Source organism: Melospiza georgiana, chromosome 8 (assembly GCF_028018845.1).
Source record: "Melospiza georgiana isolate bMelGeo1 chromosome 8, bMelGeo1.pri, whole genome shotgun sequence".
Taxonomy (NCBI): domain Eukaryota; kingdom Metazoa; phylum Chordata; class Aves; order Passeriformes; family Passerellidae; genus Melospiza; species Melospiza georgiana.
The window spans coordinates 26,871,478-26,893,663 of NC_080437.1; the positions used below are offsets into that span (position 1 = coordinate 26,871,478).

At 41.3% G+C, this 22,186-nt stretch overlaps 1 protein-coding gene across 3 annotated transcripts in view; it reads right to left on the minus strand.

Moving 5' to 3' along the window:
* LOC131086579 (VPS10 domain-containing receptor SorCS1) overlaps positions 1-22,186 on the minus strand; it is a 257,794-nt gene that overhangs the window by 158,457 nt on the left and 77,151 nt on the right. For all 3 annotated transcript variants that reach the window (XM_058029651.1, XM_058029653.1, XM_058029652.1), the window contains exon 2: positions 18,823-18,890. In XM_058029651.1, the coding sequence (XP_057885634.1) occupies positions 18,823-18,890 (68 nt within the window). The remainder of the gene's footprint in view (positions 1-18,822; positions 18,891-22,186) is intronic.

The window sequence follows — 22,186 nt, forward strand, 5'->3', positions numbered from 1 at the left end:
CTTTCTCAAATAAAACAAAATTTCAATTTAGGAGCATCCTTAATCTGAAGAGAGCTCTCTCAGCCATTGTACTACTAATTATTGTGGGGTAGTGCTCTCCTTCACCCCTTTGAACTCTGCTTGTGTGTAGGACAGAGAAAGATGTTTAATAATGCAACCACACTCATGATTATGGAGAAGAGTAATAGATTCACCAGCAATTTGACTAATCAAGCTGACAAAGTGATTGGGTTCAAAAAGGGAAAGACTCTCCCAGCAGCAGTTCATTAAAACAAAAATGAAATTCTGCACATTTCCAGTGTAGCAAAATTTACTGGTTCAAAAGAGGGAAGAAAAAGGAATAACCTGGAAAAACTCAACTATCAGCAACAAAAATCAGGTATAGGGTGCAGCTGAGACTGGATTGGCTCCTTTAACTTCATTACAGACAATGAGCAAAGAAAATGTGCAAAGAGGAGGTTCTGCAAGGAAAGCCCTTGCACCTAGAACCAGTTATGTCAGGTGATGGTAAACAGTGCTTGAACGTGACAGGGATTCTCACAGCAATGGAGACAGCTGTGAGGGAGGACCATGACAAACCTCAGGAAGTAAGCCAGAGTTTTTTAGGAGAAATGTGTGTTTGCAAGAAAAGCTAAAGCTACTGTGAAAATGGAAAGCTGACTCATCCACACACAGCACAGCAGTGGTCCATGAAGTTATCAACACTGTGTGAGGTTGCTGAGAGTCAAGGAACTCAGCCTGGGTGGCAGTGTGAGAATATATTAAAATAAGTGTCTTTTTTTGAGAATGTTTTATTTATGAGAGTAGAGCAGAACTGTTGAAGAGAATGAAATAAAACTCCTTTGATTTTATTTAGCTTCTTACTTCATATTAAAACTTAATGGGAAAAATCCTGAAGTTATTAACAGTTAAAAAACTATGTTTTATTGGATTCCTGAGCTGCTGACAGTTTTTATATAGGACATTTCAAAATGGTGTAAAAGATGAGATAGATGGGAGAAGCTGCTCCTGAAGAGAATGGAGGAAACAAGAAAACTTGGCTCAGGAAAAGCTACCTCTTAAAAGGCCCTTAAGGACCATTAAGGGACATTGACAGAATGAGGCAGAGGAAGGGCTTTAACCTGCAGGGGGGGAAGCAATTGTGTCTGCAGAAGAAATGTGTTACAACCCAAGCTAGTTCAAACCACCCAGAAAATCCATCAGTAAAGCATCCAAGTGGGACAAAATCCCAAACCCTCTAAACAGGTAGCCAGAAAAGAAGGTGCTGGTGTTCCAAGACTGGCTTGAATGCTTGGTCACTGATGCAGGACAGTAGAAGAGGGATTGAGGGTGGGAGAGAAACTGCACACTCCAAAATTCCTTGTGGCAATACCAGACACTGAACCCCTTGCTACCAAAAAAAGCAAATCACCCTGAACTCTTATGCTTTAGCACATGCCAGAGACACTTTTCATCCCAGTGGTGTACAGACACCAAAAGAAAAGAGCATATGTTACCAAATTTCTTCAGCCCTGTTGAAAAGCATGGAAGAACACCAACTGCATTCAGGCCCTGGCTCAGGAACATAACCAAATCCTGCAGAACAGATGGAACCACCAATGCTGGGAGTTCTTGTTGGCCAGGAAGGGGAGATAAGGCTAATCTTGGCACTGTAAAACACTTGTAGTCCCACTTTCACATTCCAGGTATTTACAGTTCTTTGGGAATTTTCTGTGGATTAGATCCCAGCTTTTTATTGAGCTTCTGTTCCCAAGGAAGGAGATATTTAACTGAAGCCTCTATTCCCAAATATGATGTTGCTCAACTACACAAGAAACAAATGGACAGCCAAGGTAAATAAAATGCCTGTTACTTTTTTTGTCTGAGCATGAACTGATCAAGCACAAATGTATTTTCTGAGGGCTGTGCAAAGGTGAGCAGGTAAAGGAATCTTATTCTACAGGGAAACAGAGAGGGACAAGTGGACAACTCTAGTGATTGTACTGTCACTCCTGAAACATGAGGCCTCTACTGCCTCCATTAATTAAGGCTGTTGAGCTAGATCAGAGGCTGATCAGTCTTCAACCCCTTGTGCATAATTATTAACTCCTAGCTCACCTTAATAAAACCTTGAACCAAACATCTCCTTTGGGTACTCTGAGAAGGAGAAACCAACTCAGCTAATTAGAGAGTTGTCACAGCAGCTAATCAGCACACCTACATTCAGCCCAGTGATTGGTACCAGCTGGGAATCATTTCAAAATTTACCAGGGAATTAAGAAAGCATGCCTTTGGGACTTGCTGGAAGAGAAGTCTTTGGCTGACAAAGCAAAAAAGGTGCAGGAGATGAAGCAGCAGCTAAAAGTAAAGTTTGCTTTGGAGAATCAGGAGTGAAATCAGGTAAAACACAGAAGAAGTGATTCTTGTGGCAATTGATAGATCATCTGATCTGCAGTGCTGGTGGGCAAGGGAGCAGTAGTCTACTTTAGGGGAAGCACTAGAAAGAAAGCATCATAAATTAATCCCAGCCAGTCAGCCTAAAGTGCAGCAAATGACAGCACTGGAACACAAACAGTAAGTAAATCACATCTGCCCCTGCCTGAGGACTGGCTCTAGATCTCTGTTCTCCACCTCCAGACAAACCCAGTCCTAGTCTATTATTTCAATTAATGGAACAGTCTTTTTATACTGAATGAAGACATTATTACTTGTCTACTCTATGACTCTGACAGAAAGGCAACAGTAGCAGTGGATCTTCCTTACTGTACCACTGGGCATTAACTCAGCTGACAGTGCTGACAAGTCCTGTCCGATTCACAGGCTGGCAAGTTCAGCTCCTTGAATGCAACCACCTCATTTTTGCAGGACTCTGTCTGTAGAAGAGTTATGCTGCCAGCCCTGCTCCTTCAAAAAATCTAGGCCTCCTGGCAATTTATCCTTTTTTTTTCCCCTTTGGCATTTAGAGATTACAGAGTGATATTTTCAGATATAGCTGAGGTTCTGAACAGACTGTCCTGTGAGCTCTGTAAATCAGGAGCGGCAAGCTTGGGCCTTCTGGCAGGGCTACTGCCAGCTCATGATGTGAGCAGATGAGATTTGTCTGCCACAGGTCTCTGCCACAGCTGTACAGCACTGTCAGAGGCACACACTGGGCACAGCTGGTGCCTGCAAAACAGGGCAACCACCTGCACCCACTCCACAGAGCCACAGAGCAGGAGAGGCTGTGGCACCCTGCTGCAGAGAAACAGGAGCTGAGCTCGGCCAGGAAACTCTAACAGCTCCTGTAGGATGCCTAACAATTTTTTTTCCTGTTTTGTATCCCAGAGAGGGCACAGTGACCCCAGTAACACATAACAAGGACAACAGCCTTAGCTGGTCATTGATAAAACTTATCCACCCCCACCTATTTGATCCTCAGACAAATTCTTCCTTAAAATTTACCTTTGCCTTAACATTTCCGACTCCATGGATGATGACCCTGTTCATACTGTTGGGGCAACTGAGTTTGATTCTTCATAGAGCCCTCTAAGTTCACTGATCTCTGTTATTAACTTTAGCACCAACTCACACTGCAAATCTCTCCTAGGAATAGCTTGCCAACACAGAAGGTGTAAATTCCTCCAAGAATTAGGGCAGCAACCTGAGAGCCACTGCCTGATGTGCCAGCAGCATTTCCTTCCCCACTGCACTGGGCTCACCCATGTGCTGTGTCCACCCAAATCCCTGGATACTCAGCTGGAGCAGCCACAGTGCAAGGCCTGTGTTCAGGGGGGGTACATTACTGGCTGGTGCCCAGAGAAACAGACAGGAGCCATTTTACAAATACTGATTCAAAAGAACTTTGTGTTCTTATGGACAGTAAAGACAAAACAAACCGGACAACAAAAATTCTGTCTTTTTGGACAGCTAATGAGCCTGACCTAAAGCTTACTGAAATCTGCAGAAGCCTTTCCAGAGACTTGATAAGAGTTTACAGGAGAGTCTGTGTAATTACCCTATACAATTACATAAAAGTCTGCTAGAACTTTAGTGATTGAGAGGACAAATGTTTATGACATCTGCATTCAGGAAAGTTCTGGACTGCTGTGTGATGTCCCAGAAAAAAATATAAATATATTACTTAGCTTTCAGAGCATCTTTAAAGCTTCTTAAAACTAACAAAGAAAACATCAGAAGCAGGGAGGCCAGAGAAGTAACATTTTAGGAAGGGACAGGATGTGGGAGAACAGGATGAAAATGCCCAGTGGGATATCAAGGCATGCACATGATCACTGTCAAGTGTAGGCCAAATACACACGTAAATTAAGGCTCTGAGGAATCTGAGATGTTGCTGATTCACTCAGCATCCTCTACCCCTTCCTGGATGAATTTGAGCTCATTAGGTGCAGCTGGAAGAGATCAGCTCCTATGAGAAATAAATTGGGTGCCAAAATGAATGGAATTATACAGGCAGATTTAGACCACGTGTGTACGTGCCAAACTGAGATATGGCCCCTTTATAAAGTTTTCCAAATTAAGAAAAAGCCCACCACCAAAAACAACCCCAAAGTTGCTAACACAGGTGTCAGTGGTCAGTCTTTAAGGGAGAAGGGGAATTTCTGCATGAGGGCAGATGGACAGGGTGAGGGTTGGTACCATCCCATGCAAGGCACCACTTGCAGCCACTAAGAACAATGCTGGCAATAACCATGATTCCCCTTCTCCTCAACTTTCCAGCAGTGAAAAGCTATTTTGCAGCCAGTAGAGGCTGACTCATCCCATCAGATAGTGAACTTCCACACCTTACAGAAGCTAATGCTGCCTTTCAGATTTCCCTCTCACAACAGAGAAGACACAGCTTACTAGAACTTTCCTTTCCTCTGCTTTTTCCTTTCTGATGAAGATTTTGACAGGTACTTTTGGAGTGGCTCGTTCTATCTTGAAGCTAGATTAAATTCTCTACATCATGTTCAACCAGAAGAAGGCAGAGAAGCCACAAAATTCTTTCAGAAAATTCAACTAAGAAGCCAATAATGCCCCACTGTAGGCTCAGGCCCACAAATTAAATATGAATAACTGATGTTTTTCATCATGTTCCAAGCAACTGGGTCTTAATAGTCAAGGTTGTTGCCACTTCTCTGGAAAGAAAAATATTTCTGAGGTGGTAGAGACAATCTGTCCAGCCTACAAGCAATACAGAGGTGAAGATCATCCAAAACCATCACTCCTTTAGTCTTCCATTCTCTAGTAAGCAGCACGATACAAATGTACAACAGGACAAGTTTATAGAGGGGCCAGAATTTTTCTTAACTACAGAATGGAGCTTTCTGAAGTTTCTCCTTTTACTTTCTTTATTCATTGAAAGGATAAAGCAATGTTTAAAGAGCAATCAATAGAACTCAAGAACACTCTGTTCTCCAGCTGCTATATGAAGCTCCTTGCCCTAAAGGCTACACACAAGTGAAATTTTATGTCATTTACTACTTTGCCACTTTCACTCTCCAACATGCAGAGTGGCCAGTTCATTTAGAAGATTAAAAAGAGCTGAGTGAGTTTGACTTCATCACACAGTTAGATATCAAAATATAAAGAGGTGTAGGAGAAAGAAACTGGATGGCTAAAGGCACAGAAAAACCTCTTCCTTCTCAAGCATTTATTCAGGTCTCTGAAGCTGACAGAAGCCAAAAACCACCAGGTGCTTTGCCCATCCTCCTGGACACTAAAAGATTGTACCAGTTCAAATGGTGGATACATTCTGAGAAATACAAATTAACCTCACAGATACACCCACCAAGGGCTACTAACTACCTCCACTAAACACTTCTGGTGTTTTAAAAAGTGGTGGAGGCAGAAGTCAGTATAAGCTGAAAGGCTGCATCAAAACAGTAACACACATGGCTTGGCCTTGTTCTTACACCCTTGTCATCTTTACCTGCTGCATGCTCACCATGAAGATCCTGGATCAAGTGGATCCTTGATTCAATTCAAAACAGCCCTCAGTACAACTGCAGTGGATCTCCCTTGCTCACAGATCAATTCTTAATGACTTGATGGAATCATTTATAATAAAAAAGGCTAGAGCAATAATTATTATAACAGCAGTAAATAGCCTCACGCATTCCCTCAGTTAAATGCGACACACTTGGATTATGGATTTGGTTTGGGGGTAAATTGCAACATGCAGCTTCTCTGCATAAAAACTCTAGATCTTTCATTTTCTTCAAAACCAAACTGAAAACCACTTTTTTTCCCCTTTTTTGCAGAGCACTGATCAGCATTTCAGGAGTCACTATGCATTAGAGATAATCCACAAATATAAATGAGGCTATTATATCCCTATACATGTTCTGTTCATGCAATTTCAATAGAAATTCTGCAAATTAACAAGCCCTGTTTACTCAGAGCTTTATTACATCTTCTTTCTAAACCAATTCACTCAGCATGTTTCTTTTGAAACAAAAAATAGCAACTGAATGTAGGAGAAGCCAACTGCCAAGCCCAGTGTTTTCATAATTACACTAATAGAGGGCCTGAGGAATGAATTTATACTTATTACAATGCTGACCATTATTTTCTAATGGGACATGGATTGAATAGATTTTACAGCTACATTAACTCTATTTCCACCCACCTTTTCTGTTTATTTTGTGTTTTAATGATGTTAAAAAGCTAAGGGGCAATAGTAGCCATCAAAGTAATATCAATAGTAAGGAGAAAAGCCTGACAAGGAGGGTGATGCTGCTTTTATATCACTGGACAGAAGTAATTTCTGGAGCTTGTGGGAAGTGCTGCTGTTTGACTCAGCTCAGTGAATTAACACCAGCTTCTGCAAGCAGGAGGGCTGAGTCCTCACACAACCCTTCTCATCTTAACCATGTCTAATCCTCTTTGCTCCAAAAATCAGATTTCTACCCCATCTCTTACAGGTATTTGTCATCCTTTACCTATCCTGTGTAATCATCTGGCCACCTTATTCCACCATTCACATCTTCTTCCCTTTGTTATACCTCCCAAGTCACTATTCCAATAAACAGACACCAAACTTGGTTCAGTTGCAATTTTATGCATTTACTGTATCCATGACCTTAGGAGAATGTTTCTGGTCTGTTTAATTTTATGCCTATTCTTTAATTCAAATCGACATTTCAGTTAGTCACTTTAATTTTTGCCCAGAAATACCATTTTAGGAAGAGTTTTATTGAAATTTGTATGCAGTCTTAAAAATCTTTACATGCCAAGTCAGTATCCTAAACATTTCAAAGTTCTAATTTCTTCAAAAATTCAGCTCCTGTCTCCTTATCTTATAGAGCCATTGATCAGATCAATGCATTTCAGTCTTTTCACAGTGGGACATGAAGCCCAGTTTGTAGCCTATTACACACTGTCCAGTCTTTCTCCATGCTCCAAGTAGATATTTCATAGTCCTGTAAGTTCAGCCTTCAGTCCCTGTCCTACTATTATTCTTTGTTAAACTGAAATACATTTTTTCAAGTGATCTCAGCTCACTAAGCCGTCAATTTGCCCACTGTGACTACCTTGGGTCTCATTTTGATTCACTGCCTCACCTGTCTCAAAACTTGGAAATTATACCAGATTTATCACCAGACTAATGGCAAAGAGGCCCTATATCACTGCACCTACAGCTAACCTTCCTGAATGTCATTAGAAATACCTTGCCAGGAGAGGATTCCTTGCACATGACTTCTGGTTCTTATGAATTTGCTGATTCTTGATTATGCCTAGCCAAATACTTCACTATCAAACAGCCACAAACCCATACAGAGACAGAATGCCAATCTCCAAAGCCCAGCCAGTATCCTGTTCCCTGAATCATGCAGCTCTCTCATATCACAGTAAGTTCATTCATACTCCTGCTCTCTCAGATCACAAACTGGGCTGATTAACGCACAAAGAAACACTAAATAAGAAGTAGAATCCCTGTTCTGAATCCAGGGCCCTTTTGCTCCAATCAAACAAATTACTGTGTCGAGGAAGAAAAGTCAGGAGATTGAAAATAACTCCTCCAAGTCTCTCTTAAGGCAGCATTTGGCTTCCAAATGCTGTTGTGCATCATCTTAATAAAGCACTTAGGGAAATAAATCATAGGCTATTAAAACACTCGTGACATCACAGTTGCTTCTTTGAGTAACATCCACATCTTAAATTTACAATACATGTGTGCTGAGTAGCTGGTGGAGTGTAAAGAAAGAATTTTTAAAAAGAGTATTGGCTTCCTCCTTCTTTGGCTCCCTTACCAGAGATAAAGTCGACTGGGATTGTAATGTGCTTTTCTTACAAAAGAGTTAGCATTGTGAAAGCTGTTAACATACAGGGAGAGATTACAAAGAATAAGACCATTTACCTTTGAAAAGGGAACACTTAGAAGGAAAATTTACTGAGGTCTCTGGGTTTCCTTCTTACTACCTTCCCCGTGACTAGCCTCTAAATTTTATGCTGCCTTATAACAAGGGAGCACATCGAGCACTGGCAGGGAAGTGAAGAGAAATTATATTTCCACAATGCCTGTAGTCAGTGCTCACTGCTCACAGCCAAAGGAGGCCAGAGTCCCTGCAAGCCACAGATGTGCTCACTGGAAAGGGCCAACAGTCTATAATTGAGATAACTTACATTTTTAACTAGATAATCATGTCACATGGCAAGTCATCAAAGCTCATGTTTTGGGGCATAAGCTGATTGCTGCAGTAGTGCGAGAAGGAAAAGTTATCTCAAAGGAAGTAGGTTTCTTATTGGAAGTTTAACACTGCTAATAGCTGCCATTTATTGGGCATCGCTGGAGGCAGGCTAGGGAAAAAATCAGAGTCCCTCTTGAAAATTCTAGCAAGGAAAGCTCATTTTGAGGAAGAACTCTGCAAAACCTTCACATTCTTACCTACTCCACAGAATGGCATTGCTTTCACTTAGGCAGCCCCACCACGGAGGAACAGAAAGGCTCTAGTTCTGCCTCCCTCACCTCACAGAAAACAGAAGAACAGAGGAACTGAAAAGTTGCAAACACAATTAGGAAAAAAAAGCTCTTTTCACATCTTCATAAAGAAAATAAAAATTTAATGTTGCTGCTACCTCTAGTGCTTTTCCCACCATTGGCATACAGTCTGTGATCATAAAACATCTGTGGTGTTTAAACCCCTTGGAAGGAGTTTAAAAGGAATGGGTTTGGTTCTCATTTCTTATTCTTTTTCAGGGATTAGCCTCTGTTCAGGCAAAATCCAAACTAACAATATCACACATTGACCCAAAGATGACAATCCACCCTGCCTGCAAAGACTACAAAGAGTTTCTCATGGATCTCTTAGGCAGGGGAAGAGAAGATATCAGACATCTGGCTTAGTAAAGCATCGATCAAATCTCTATTAGGCTTCAGCCTTGGATAGAGACTGTAGGTTTATGTACATTTCTCCACTCTCACTCTTCCAAGACTGGATTTTATGAACCAGTTTAATCCAAACCCTCATGTAGGTGGGCAGGTAACACAACCCCATTACCCACATGCAGTGTTGAAGGAGCTTGCCTAAAGCTGGATGTAGGAAGGCCAGGACCCAGAGCTGTCCTTCTCATTCCACAGCTTTAAACACTGGAGAAATAAAGGAGACTAAAACTGTATGATTTTCAGCCTCCTAAATTGATCTTTTGGAGCTGACAATGTAAACACTTGAACTATCAGTAAGAAAACAGTGACTTGTTGGTAAAGCAGAATGGGAGCTTAGAGCTGCCTAAAAATTCCTTTTATCTTGCTGTATTACAGAAGGGTAATTAAACAGACAGTTGTTCTGGCCTGCTATTTCCCTTTCAGATTGTTTGAAAAAGGTTTTCTATTCAAATACAAAAAGCCAATGTTGGCCTGATTTTGGCTGCATCCCTTTTTCCCCAGAGGTTACAGGGCCCATCAGACTGGCAGCTGAGCGCTGTGCAGATTATAAAGCCAGCAGCTTAACAAAAATCTCTCAGCAGCTCAAGACAGGCAGTCAGGACCTGCTGGGCCTGACTATTAATAAGTGACAAGGAATCTGCCATCTCTTCAATCTCTGTGTCCTTTCCACCCAGATTTTTTTCTCTTAAATATACAGGAAATACACAGTTCCCCATTAACTGAGGGGGTGTCTCATTTGTTCCTGTTCTGCCATAGAATAGAGAGCATCTTCGTACATTACAACTGTGGAAGAGGAAAAACCCCCTAATTTTATCCAAAGTAAGCACTAACAGAAGTTCAGTAAAAGAACTATTTGGGGTTTCTCTTTAATGCTGGACAGTGTAATCATACAAGCCAATGGCCAGCGCTCAGCTGGTTTTCAGGAAAGCGGGTCCAAGGTTCTGCTTGGCTTGACCCAGAGCCTTTGGTATGACAGAGGTACCTACAGGCTCAGTTCATTGAGGAACCCACTGCATTTTTATCCCACTTCCATCCTATCCTGATTTGTCTTCACAGCTAAGATACTTCAAGCAATTAAGAAAGAAGCTCTAAGGAACTAAGTGTGAAGAATCTGTGTTTGGGCTTTCCCATCTGTACAGCAACTGAAGCTATTCAATTCCCTCTTCACTGTGTGAAAACCAGAGAGTGGGGCTTTCTCCTACCACAGAAAAGCTGAGATTCTGAGCAACCACCCAACTCCAGCAGCTGAGGCTTGAAGGAAAACCAGAAGAAAATTAATGGGAACACCTACACAGATATGTACATAGCCATAAAATGCAGCAGTAAAAGTACATTAGTAGAATGAAAAACACTCTTTCTACAAAAAAATTTGCCTTGGAGAAAGAGACTGATATCTGATCTATCTCCTCATGAAGTCATTTAATGGACAATACATGTGGTGTTTCTGAATTTCGATTCCTTTTCAACTCAGCAACTCTCATAGATACTCCCACCTATCTAGATTGCAGAATCATTGAAAAGAGATTTTATCTTCACACCCAACTACACAGCACATACCACAATGGATGCTAGGGAAATTCACACAACTTCCTTGCAGAAGAAACTCATTTGGGGGATAGGGGAAAATGGGTGAAAAGAAATAGCTTTTTACCTCCCACTGGCAAAGCACAGTATCAGTTCAGAGCACATTACAAGTGATGTTCATAATCAGGAGGATACATCTTCCTCTGCCTCTTAATGCATCTCACTAGTGAAATGACTTGGCATAATAGCAGCAGGGAGCTGCCAGCCAGGAGAGAGAAGTTCCTGAATTCCCCCATGCCTCCTCCTACATAAGGGGAACTCGAGCTGCAAATTAATTCCTTGCTCACCAGGAATTGAGTCTCCCCCAGGTTGTTCCTGTCACACAAGGACAAACTTTCCCAGTGCTGAGTACACACAGGCCCTCAAATGGTACCTCCTAATGACAAGGGCAAAGTGACCCTTCCTTGCCCTAGCTGGCCCAGTGACCTGCACAGCATCCACCAACAATTCTGTGCACACACAGATCTCAGTCTCAACCAGCAGCTTCAGCCTTCCTACCAAACAGCTCATGCCTTGATGTCCTACTTTGACACAAACCCCACTCCACAAGAACAGCAGCCACTGGCACAGGAACCACTGGCAGGATCACACTCAAAAGCCAGCTTTGCTACCATTATTGAAGGCACTAATTGATTAATTGTGAGCTTTATTTGTCCGTTTCCATTTTGACCAAATATTATTTGGTAAGTTAGAGAAAAAAAAGATAGTTCCATGCAGGCCACTATGTTTCAGGGTAAATGACAGCCAGTTTATGCTGCACAACAAACACACCATTGATACATATTTAAATATACAATTTTACAGCACATCTTTCCCAGATGCTTCACTAAGTCCTCCAAGAAAGACCCAATGACATCTGCCTGGCCCTTTCTGCAGTAACAATAAGCTTTGACTGTTTGCCTGGATAATTCCTGAGGTTCAGATGCAAAAATATTTGGCACCTGGATCTGAAAACCTTAGAGTCAGATCTCAAGCTTGTAAAATGCTTTCAACTGAAGTATCTCCCCGTTAACTCAAGCTCAGCCCCAAATATATTCTTTCCTTTCGGTGATTAGAAGTGGATATACTCCTCTGAAGAGATGAGTACAATTTTACCCACCCAGCTCTGCAAAATGACTGCATGGAGCTATGGCAGGAATGGAAATACCAGAACACAAAGGGTGTTTTACTTTCTGTTATGAACTGGTGAGTACTGTGTGGTTTGTCTTTCCCCCTAGACATCAGCTCCAGTCTAGCTTGTCTGCAGTTATTACACAGCCACAGCTGACTGATGAACCCTGTAGACCAGAACCAGAGATACTTCTGTTTTACCAACATCATTTGAGCAAACAGGTACAGCCTAGGAAACAGATATGGAAGTTCATCATCTAATTTGCAGAGTAAAAATGACAAAGGACGTGGAAAAACTGTATGCCTTTTAAGTGGCATGAATGTGGTGCATTTGTTATTTACAGTATATTGCTAATATATGTCAGCATTAATATTCATTATCTTGATTTACATGTTTCTTTCATGCAGAAAATGAATTTGGATTCCTTCTGATTTACTTGATAACACTCCTACATTTCATGACTGGCTGCAACAGAGAACAAATTTTTAATAGGCTTAATAAATTTACATCATCATTAGTGCTGAATATTTTATCCTCACAAACCAGGGGGTGAGAAACACATCACTAAATCCTCAACTGAATCTGATCCTTCATAATATCAGGATATGACTCTTCAAGATAAACCAAGGCAGAATTTACATGAGATTGATCAGGCAAACATATGATGTGCCACCACAAAATGCAATGGTTTTACTGGCCCTTACTCTTAAGGGAATGCAAAAAATTGGTAAAATTCAAAAAAACTTAAGTTTCCTGCCAAACTAAGCTTCTGCTTTGGGTTGTTTCCTAGGTAGATTATTTGGGGGGGGGGGGGGGGGGGGGGGTCTGGGGACATTTTTTTTTGATTGGTTGGTAGCTGCCCCTCCCCATCCTTCACCTTTATTGGAGCTGGTTTTGATAACAAAAAGAACACCCAAGGAAACTTTGGCAGCCAAGTAGAAGAGTTGACTGTGCTAGAAGTTTTTATTAGGGTAAAAGGAGCCCTCTTAGGTACAAAAATTGGTCACTCTATAAAGTGTTGGGTCCCATGGGGTCCTGATGGCTGAACAGTGTCCCACCCACAGGAGAGAGGCTGCACTGAGCTCCACACTCAGGGCACAAAGATCCACGTTCCCAGCCCATTTGCAGTGCAGGCAGATCTCCCACTGTGATCAAACCACAAAAAGCTACTGCTTCCTACATGAACAGCTGAGTGTGCAAGCCCATTCTTCCCTCTCCCAAAAACCCTCCAGCATCCGTACACAGACCAGCCAGAGGCTCCTACGTTTGCAGGAGAGAAAATGAAAAAAGGATTAAACCAAAGACACAAGGAAATGTCATTGTTACAATGTCACTAAGGCCCATGGGAGATAATGTAGCAGCATTTATCAAGCTCTGATATTCATTTAAGAAAAGTGAATTACAGTGGGCAGCTGGGACACCGTATTTATAGATAAAAGCCTTTCAAATAGTCCTTTTCAAGTTCCTTTTTCCCACAAAACTGCTGGCTAAAATGTGCTTAATGAGACTTTCCTTCCCCTCACTTTTTCAGTTCCTCTCATATGTATTTTCTTCTCCTACCTCCTACTTCAGCTAAAAGACCCTAATCTGCTGTTGCAGAGCACACAGTGTCACTAAGCCACACATTGTGACCTTATTAGTGTGGCTTAGCAGGCAGAAGATAAATGTGAGTTGAAAACAGTCAATCTGCAAAACAGAAGTAAAGAACCTGCATAAAAGGACCAGGAGGAAGAATACAATAACAGACATAACCTAGAAATTCCCCATAAAGCAAATACAGACAAGCTTTCAAGTCTCCTGTTTCAAAAACTCTAGTCCAGAGAAGAAAATATCCACAAACACATTGACAGTTCTGGGTGGCTATAATTTTCATCTGCAGAGAGGGAAAGGAGCCAGGAAACTGAATGCAGGAACATCAACACACCTGTAGTATTTCTAGCCACAGGGCTGGGGTCAACTCTGACTCTTCTCTGGATTACAACCCAAATTCCCTTCTTAAAAGGACAGAATTGCAGCATGATGTGCAGTGGTGGTGGTGGAAGGAATGGATAAGTAAATTGATGGAGGAGTTAAAATAGCAGCTCAAGGTTAAATAAAAAGGCCATGTAAAAGCTAGAAACAGAGTTAGAAACAGATCCATTTTCAGCTTTCCAAGAATAAAAAAGAAAAACAGCAACTCTAAACAACCCCCGCTTTACATATGGAAAATTAAATCTAGATCTACATGAGACGTAAGTATTTTTCAGCATCCTTGAGATTTCTTTATGGCATTTGTGCTGAAGCTTCCTTAATGCAGAAACTAGAAGCAGTGAAGGGCAGGTTGGAAGTGATAATCACTCCTGAACTGGGGAGCTCAGAGCTCAGGCAAAAACTTGGAGTGCCAAGTTTATCATCAGTAGCTTCCAGAACTAACACAGCAACAGATTATGATTTAAAATATTCTCACACCAAGCAAACTCTACATATTCCTAATTTCTGTCTGAAAAGGAAAGTTTAATTACTGTTATTTTTATACAAAGTTCCAGGAAATGTCTCATTTCTGACTAAATACAGAGCAGTAAGAAGGCAAAGAGGTGAATGGCAGCACTCATGCCTTGAGAGCCTCTCAAGATCCTGAGGGAAAGTGTCACTCATGCACATCTTTCCAGAGCATCATATTTACACAAACAGGAAAAGATTAGTCCTCCCACAGCTGTCTACAGCTCATGGATACCATGCACACAATTCTGACATTTTTATTTATTTGAAATGCAAGCTTATCTTACTCCACTGGTAAAAACATCTTCTCCTAACTCTCACAGCTTAATCCTCTTTTTGATCTGAGAGATATCTATGGGAGGAAGAGAAATAAATCCAATACAGTCAGTTAATTGCTCAGTGACAGATAATCTTTCCTTCTCCATTTTCTTTGTCTTCTATAAAAAGAAGAACCAAAAGTAAATAAAAAGTTTTCAACTAAAACTGTGGAAAAAGTCTGCTGAGAGGATAACGGTATAATTAAAGTCAGGCCCAGCCTGATGCAAAATTTCATTTATCATGTACAGCAGCAGCAGCTTACTTGCCATCCAAAGCTCAGTGCACACAGAGCCTTAACAATCCAGAAGATTGTACAGATTCTTCCTGTCTCTTTTCTCTTACTGTATTTCATCCCTTCATGTCTGTCACCAGTGGCCTTTTAACTCGTCAGCTGTTTTAGAAGAATGATCTCCACCCATTAGTGCTGCAGCCAGCTATAGTAAACTTGCTGAGAAATAAAAAAATACCATCCTAGCAGGAAGGAAAGTGTTTATAAAGAGGATGGATTCATATCCTGTAGGCAATGGCATAGTTGGGTAATAGGTGGTTACAGTCCCATCAGTAAGAGTGCTTAAATCACCCAAATACAGTTTGGAATGACAGATGTGCTTATAACCAGCTATTGCACAGATTACTCGTGTCAGTAACATGCTTCTACTGCCCCTCATCACTCATCAACCTTTGGAGAGTGCACTCAGCACAGGAGGCAGAAGTGGGGTTTCCCTGCCATGTATTCAAGACAGATTCCTCTTCAGTTGTGGGTACCTGCAGAACTACCTTTCCCCTCTATCCTTCAGAATCAGAACTCCTGATATCAGAAAGCAAACCAGACATGAGATGATGTTCTCTTCCATTCCCCAGAATGAAACCCAGAGGCATGAAATAAATTTCAAGATATATTTCACCCCTTCTCTCAAACCTTTTTTTGTTCTATCCTTTTCAAAGAAGCTGGGAGATTTAAATTAACATGTCACTTAAGCAGCCAGGAGGAGCAACAGCTAATAACCTCTTTGAGGTACACAGAATTGTAAGATATGCCCACCTTGCCATTTGTTTTCATCACATGAGGAATAGAGAAGCTGTCCTGGCATCGTCACAGGCGTATTTACCAGTGATCTGAAGGCATGGCTGCATGGTGAAGGGGTTTTAACACCAGAGCCAGACTCAGGACAGAGCACAATGAACCAGCATGGGCTTGCTTAAGGTAACAGGAGAGAGGAAAATCCAAGGAAGTGAACTGGCAGCTTCCAGAGCAGCCATGAGCACTTAAGGGCAAACCACTCAAATAATGGAACACTGCAAAGACAAGTGGATTGATTGTGGTTCTTCAGCATTTCCCAGGGATTCTGGATGGCTGGCCATACAAATGCAGTCAAATCCTGCTAAGTGACATGTGCCAAGTGAAGCTGAGGGGTTCAAAGTAAGACAAGTGATTCCTCAAATAATTTATGGAATTCCTTGTTCTAAGATGTCACAGGTACTAAAAATTTTTACACATTCCAAAAGATATTGAGAAGGTCAGCTCATGGAATATTAATCCTCTGGTATATACTAAAACAAAAAGAAAATTATTCAGCTTCTCATACACCTTACCCTGAAGTCTGAGGGTGACTTAAACCTTAAGAAAGAATGCTAGTATAATACTAGAAGGAAGGTCAGTTATGATAATCAGTTTCTATGGTCTTGGTGCCAGCCTGTTTGGCACATGTGTGAGCTTTGGACATCATGTGGGAGCTGCACACATCCTCAGCTTTGAGCCTCCCTGGACCTGCAAAGCAGCTGCACAGCTCCTCATATCTCCTTCCAAGTCCTGCTTTCTCCCCTTGGCCCTCTCCTGCTCTGCTTGCCAGAGGTACCAGGGACATAAATGACTAATGAATGTTTCCCCCAATTAATATTTTGACATCTGGTAGTCTTAGAAGCAGACCTGAAGAGAGCAGGCATAGAAATTGGGAAGAATAAATGGGAAAAGCAGTGTGATTTTATCCCTGTTCCTTGCCACTGGCTGATCTACTCTTGAGGAAGATCATACAACAGTCAAGAAACTGTAAAATCCCAGAATTAGAATCAAGCTAATTTTATGGAATACTAAGATCAGGAGTGTGTAATTACTGGTGCTAAATAGACTGAGAATTATTTTTCATAAAATACTCCGATTTTTACTTTTCATCAGACAGTTTTTGGTAATAGAATTCCAGAGCAGAGGAAACCATCATGCTATTTTTATGTTGTTAACCACATTCTGGGATTAGGACTGAGGTCAGGAAAAGTGCCCTGCACTCACTCTAGGACTGCAACACTGCTGGGGTCCCAGCTCTCTGTTACACCCTCCAGTGACAGCCACACAGCCCCTCCCCTCTTAATCAGGGCAAAATTTTGTGCTATTGTGGAATGCTCCACAGAAACCAGAAACAGAAAAGAGCATAAGGCCATCAGCACAGTTTTTGCTGCATTCATACATCTCATCAGGAGCTGTGCTTTCCACTCTGATGTGGCTGTCCTAGTTTCAGTCAGAAAATAGTTCCTCAACACAATCCTGCGTGACAGAAGCAGATCTGCAGCACTGTCAGCAATGGGGAAGGAGGTGCCTGTGCACGCTGAAATGCAGTGACTGACAAAGGAGACATGAGTACTTCTCATGGTGAATATACTTAGGGTAGTCAGAGAAAATGAAAATGTTTTTCCTATTTTTGAATATTCTTTTTCAAAACCACTGAAAAATTAAACAATCTAGTACAAACTCCCTGTAGAAAAACATTGCCAAAGTTACAGTCCTGAAACACCCTTTAGGTGTGCATATACCATAATAAAGAAAAAGGAATAGAAAGTCATAGCAGCAAAGTGTATGAAAAGACTAATTGAGTAACCCCCCATAACAGTATGAAAAACCATTTATTCAACCCCACAAAATACTAATATTTTTGAGCATTCCTGTTACTGCTCAGAATAAATCCTAGAAGCCGTGTTTCTTCAGGTTTTAGTCTGTTTGGTTTTAGTTTTATTTTTTCAGACCAGTGGGTGAAGCAATAGCCCGAGTTCAGAAGGTACTTCATGCCAATTCCCTCCTCTCTCATTTTATTAAAACCCACTCAGCTCCTAAGCAAAAAGCTTATTTATTCTACTTCAGTCCCAAAATTCTCCCTTACAAAAGAAAACTCCTTTTCTATATAAGTTTATTAAAACCCAACGTTTTCTTCTATCCTGCCAGTAGCCTATCCACCTTCATCAGTGACCTGCATACAAGACTCCTAAGCTTCCCACCAGAGTTTCACAGATGAAACTATGAGAAAATCACCCTTTCAGCTCATGGAAGCAGTACCAGGGACACAGGAAAGAGGAAACAGCTTCTGGGTCAATTTTTCAGGGAAAGAAATCCAGGCACCATGTGCTCACATTGAATCCAAATATCTGCCTGAAGAAATTGTTCATGGCCCAGCTCTTCCCTTTGGTTCACATAGTGAGTGCATGATATGCTTTTAAATCATGAAAGTCTCAAAACATTCCCTATAAACTGGTCCAGCAGTCAAGTTCACACAGTAGAAATCAATTATCTAGTACTAATCCCATCAGCTCTAATCAACAGACGTTGAACACTCTCTCATAGGTGTTTCCCCAGCCTCAGTAACCCTGGCTTTTCACAGGGATCATTTTGGGCAGACCAGCCTCGAGATCCTTCATTGTCAACAAAGACTTTGGGCTGTCCAGCTGTCCCAAAAGTAAACCAATTGGTTGATTTCAATCTGAATAAGATGGGAAAGGTGAAATCAAAAGACAGAATATCTGAGAAGTACCTTATCTGGCTGAAACAAGACAATGAGACTTCAGCCTTTTTGTCCTTGAGGATGAAAGGACAGGAGTAAGAGAAAGTTTAGCTAGAAACCTTCCAGCACTTTTAAAGAAATCTAATTAAATTCAATAAAAGAATTGTATCAGGCTTTTCCTATTTACGTAAGGTGGTAATTATTAACTCAATATATCTCCATACCTCCAAAGAGAGCTCTCTGTGATGCTTCCCAGGTTGTAGTCATACAGCTTTGTCAGAATTAGTATCACCTAAAGGCAAAAGAAGAAATCATGGTTAGTCTCAAACAATTACAATCTCACAGAACTGAAATGACCCCAGGGAGGGCTTAGGATTCCTTTAATGGGTGCTTAACATAACTGAATGAATTGTTAAAAGCAGTTGCCTAAACTGACATGGAAAGAATTTGCAGAGATCTATGTTGGGCCCTTTTTTGGCCCTTTCTTTTGTTCAGTTCCTCTGCATGAAATCACCAAGAGGTTCTTCCCTTAACCCCAGGAGGCAGAGTGCAGTGGGAATGAGTTCAGATCTGGACAGAGTTTCAGGATACGAGATGAGATCTTGCATGCAGTGGAAAGAGTGACTATTTTCTGCTCTGTTTCACAGACACTGAAGCTGCTGATCCTTTTCATAGCTGTGCTGCACAGATAACCCACTGGCCTGTCTCCAGTCAAACACTTTCTGGTTGCAGCAAATGATTTGACACAAGCAAATGATCACCACTGGACTGGCTGGACATCAGGGAAAATCTCAATAAGGGTATTAGTTCAACACCTGGGCAGACTACCCAGAACATCTGTAAACCTCCCTCCTTGGAGTTTTTTAACACCTGGCTAGACAAAGTCATGGCTGACCTCATCTATAGCTGGTGATAACACTGCTTTGAGTAAGAGGTTGAACTGAGGACCTTCAAATATCTCTAACAATCAATGTTTCTATAACTTCACTGAAAAGTTTTAGGCTTAGCCAGAATGGAAGAGTTTCCAAGTTTATGACTTTTATTAGCTCTTTTGATAAAGAGTTTTTCCCTCCTGCCAAAGCAGGCACTTCTAGAATAAAATTATCTTACCAGGGGGAGGGAAGTAATTTTAGCAAAATGAATTTGCAGCAAAAGATTTCAGCCTGCTCTTTTGTTAGTGTCTTTAAGAACTTACTTCTGACTTTTAAGATGATGGGCTTCTTTAACAAGATCTACATTTGGGACAAACTACCAGACCATTATTATTGCTACTAATTTACTTTGCATGTCTCCCTGCCAGCTCACCGTATATCTTATCCTCCTCCCTAGCCCATTAAAACCACAGCAAATTAGAGACCCAACTCTTATCTGACAAAACCTCTGATCTATATACCTCTTATTTTCAGCCTGGGTTCCTAAGAAATGAGGCTCACAGACACACAATCCCCCTGGTCCCTTGATAAAATTGTTAACTTCAACCAATTTGGCTGAGCAGCAAAGGACTGCAGGAAGTTCAGAGCCCATCAGCCCAAAGCCAGCTGGCACCAGCTTGGCACAGAATTGCGCATGGGGAGGAACAGACCTCACCACTGCCTTCACCAAAGCCAAAGCCCATCTACCTCCTACACACCCTGAAACTGCACCATAGTAATCATCTCCTTGCAATACACACAGCAGCACAGGAGACAGCAGAAAGAGCAGTACAGGGGCAGAGAACACACTGGCTGATTCCAATCAGGGCTTTGTAAATCCCGCATTTCCAACCCCGTCCTCCCAGGAATGCTTATCAATGACAGCAGGGAGCTGTCAGCTCCCGATCCAGATCTGTGCCACTGCCACCCCTCACAGCACCCTCTGGACAGGTCTGCAAATCCCCTGCTGAGCAAGTGAATAAAAGCCAAGGGGGGAAGACCACAGCAGGGGATGGGATGTGCACATAAAGCCTTTCTGAATCCCAACCCAATGAAAGGCAGCTGTGAACTCCCCTCCTGTTTGGGGACATCATGTGTGAGCTGCACACACCCTCAGCTTTGAGCCTCCCTGGACCTGCAAAGCAGCTGCACAGCTCCTCATATCTCCTTCCAAGTCCTGCTTTCTCCCCTTGGCCCTCTCCTGCTCTGCTTGCCAGAGGTACCAGGGACATAAATGACTAATGAATGTTTCCCCAATTAATATTTTGACATCTGGTAGTTTCAGAAGCAGACCTGAAGAGAGCAGGCATAGAAATTAGGAAGAATAAATGGGAAAAGCAGAGATTTTATCCCTGTTCCTTGCCACTGGCTGATCTACTCTTGGGGAAGATCATACAACAGTCAAGAAACTGTAAAATCCCAGAATTAGAATCAGGCTAATTTTATGGAATACTAAGATCAGAAGTGTGTAATTACTGGTGCTAAATTGACTGAGAATTATTTTTCATAAAATACTCAGATTTTTCCTTTTTCTCAAGTGAGGAAAATTTAGAAATCTTAAAACAGCCATGAAAGAAAACTCCATTGAGAATTTTAATTTCATCATTTGAGGGGAGAAAAATTGTAATTGACATCCCAAAATGAATATGAAATGAAAAAAAAAATTAAAAGTGCCAGTAGAAGAAATCAAAATATTTCCCCTCCAGAGGCCTGGAATGTCTCTTTTTTTCTTTTTCCTTCCTCGATAAATTTCAGTAAAACCCACACAATCTTAAAGTTCTGCAGTTGTCCTGGAACTGATGAAGGAAGAAAGCCAGCTGCATTCCATCACAATTCTTTGTGATATAGCTCTAACAATCCTTCTGCAGAGGCATCCCTGGACCCACCCAAATGTGCATGTCAGTTCCTGACTAGCTACATCAAGAACCCTAAGCAATATTGCTAGTATATTTAGGAGAAAATCTTAGCATTTAACATTCCCAAGATTTGTATTTGACACCACGCTGTGGCAAACACATGCACCAGGTTCTGGATTAACAGCTTTGATATCTCCACTTCGCGCAGGAACTATTATCCTTTGAATAGGTATCCTATTTCAAAAATACATAAGAGCTTTTTCTATTAGAAGCTTTTTAATTTTTGAGAATCTGTATCAGCTTCCAAATGTCTTTAAGATTATCCACGGTTTCAGCAGTCTCCTTGTGTCATTTACTGTGGTTCAAATACCATTAATAGATCTGTTCAAACATATATGTGCAAAGCAAACAAATCACTGGGCAGAAAATTAGTTATTTCTGAGGTATATAATAGAGGCCACTATTCTTTTTCCCCCTTTGTAATGATAGTTGAGTAACCTATGCAAGGCCATGATTTCAGATATATTTACTTTTTCAGAAATCATTTTTCTTCTTTGCTGCTCTCATTTCTTTGTTATTTAGCCTGCAAAGGTTAGTTCATGTTTAAGATTGTTTCTTTTTTTCCCTCACCCTCTGTGGCTGTCACTGTGTAGTACTGAGGAACCTAATGAACAGAGACATGCATATTATGTTGTTCTAAATGTCAGAATAGGAGCTGTGAAGAAGCACAGTAATGAAATGAAAACAGTCTCTTGCCTTTTCTTCGTTTTTTGCTTTGTTTTTGCGTTCTGGCGCTGTGTGTTTTTCTCCTTTTTTTACCA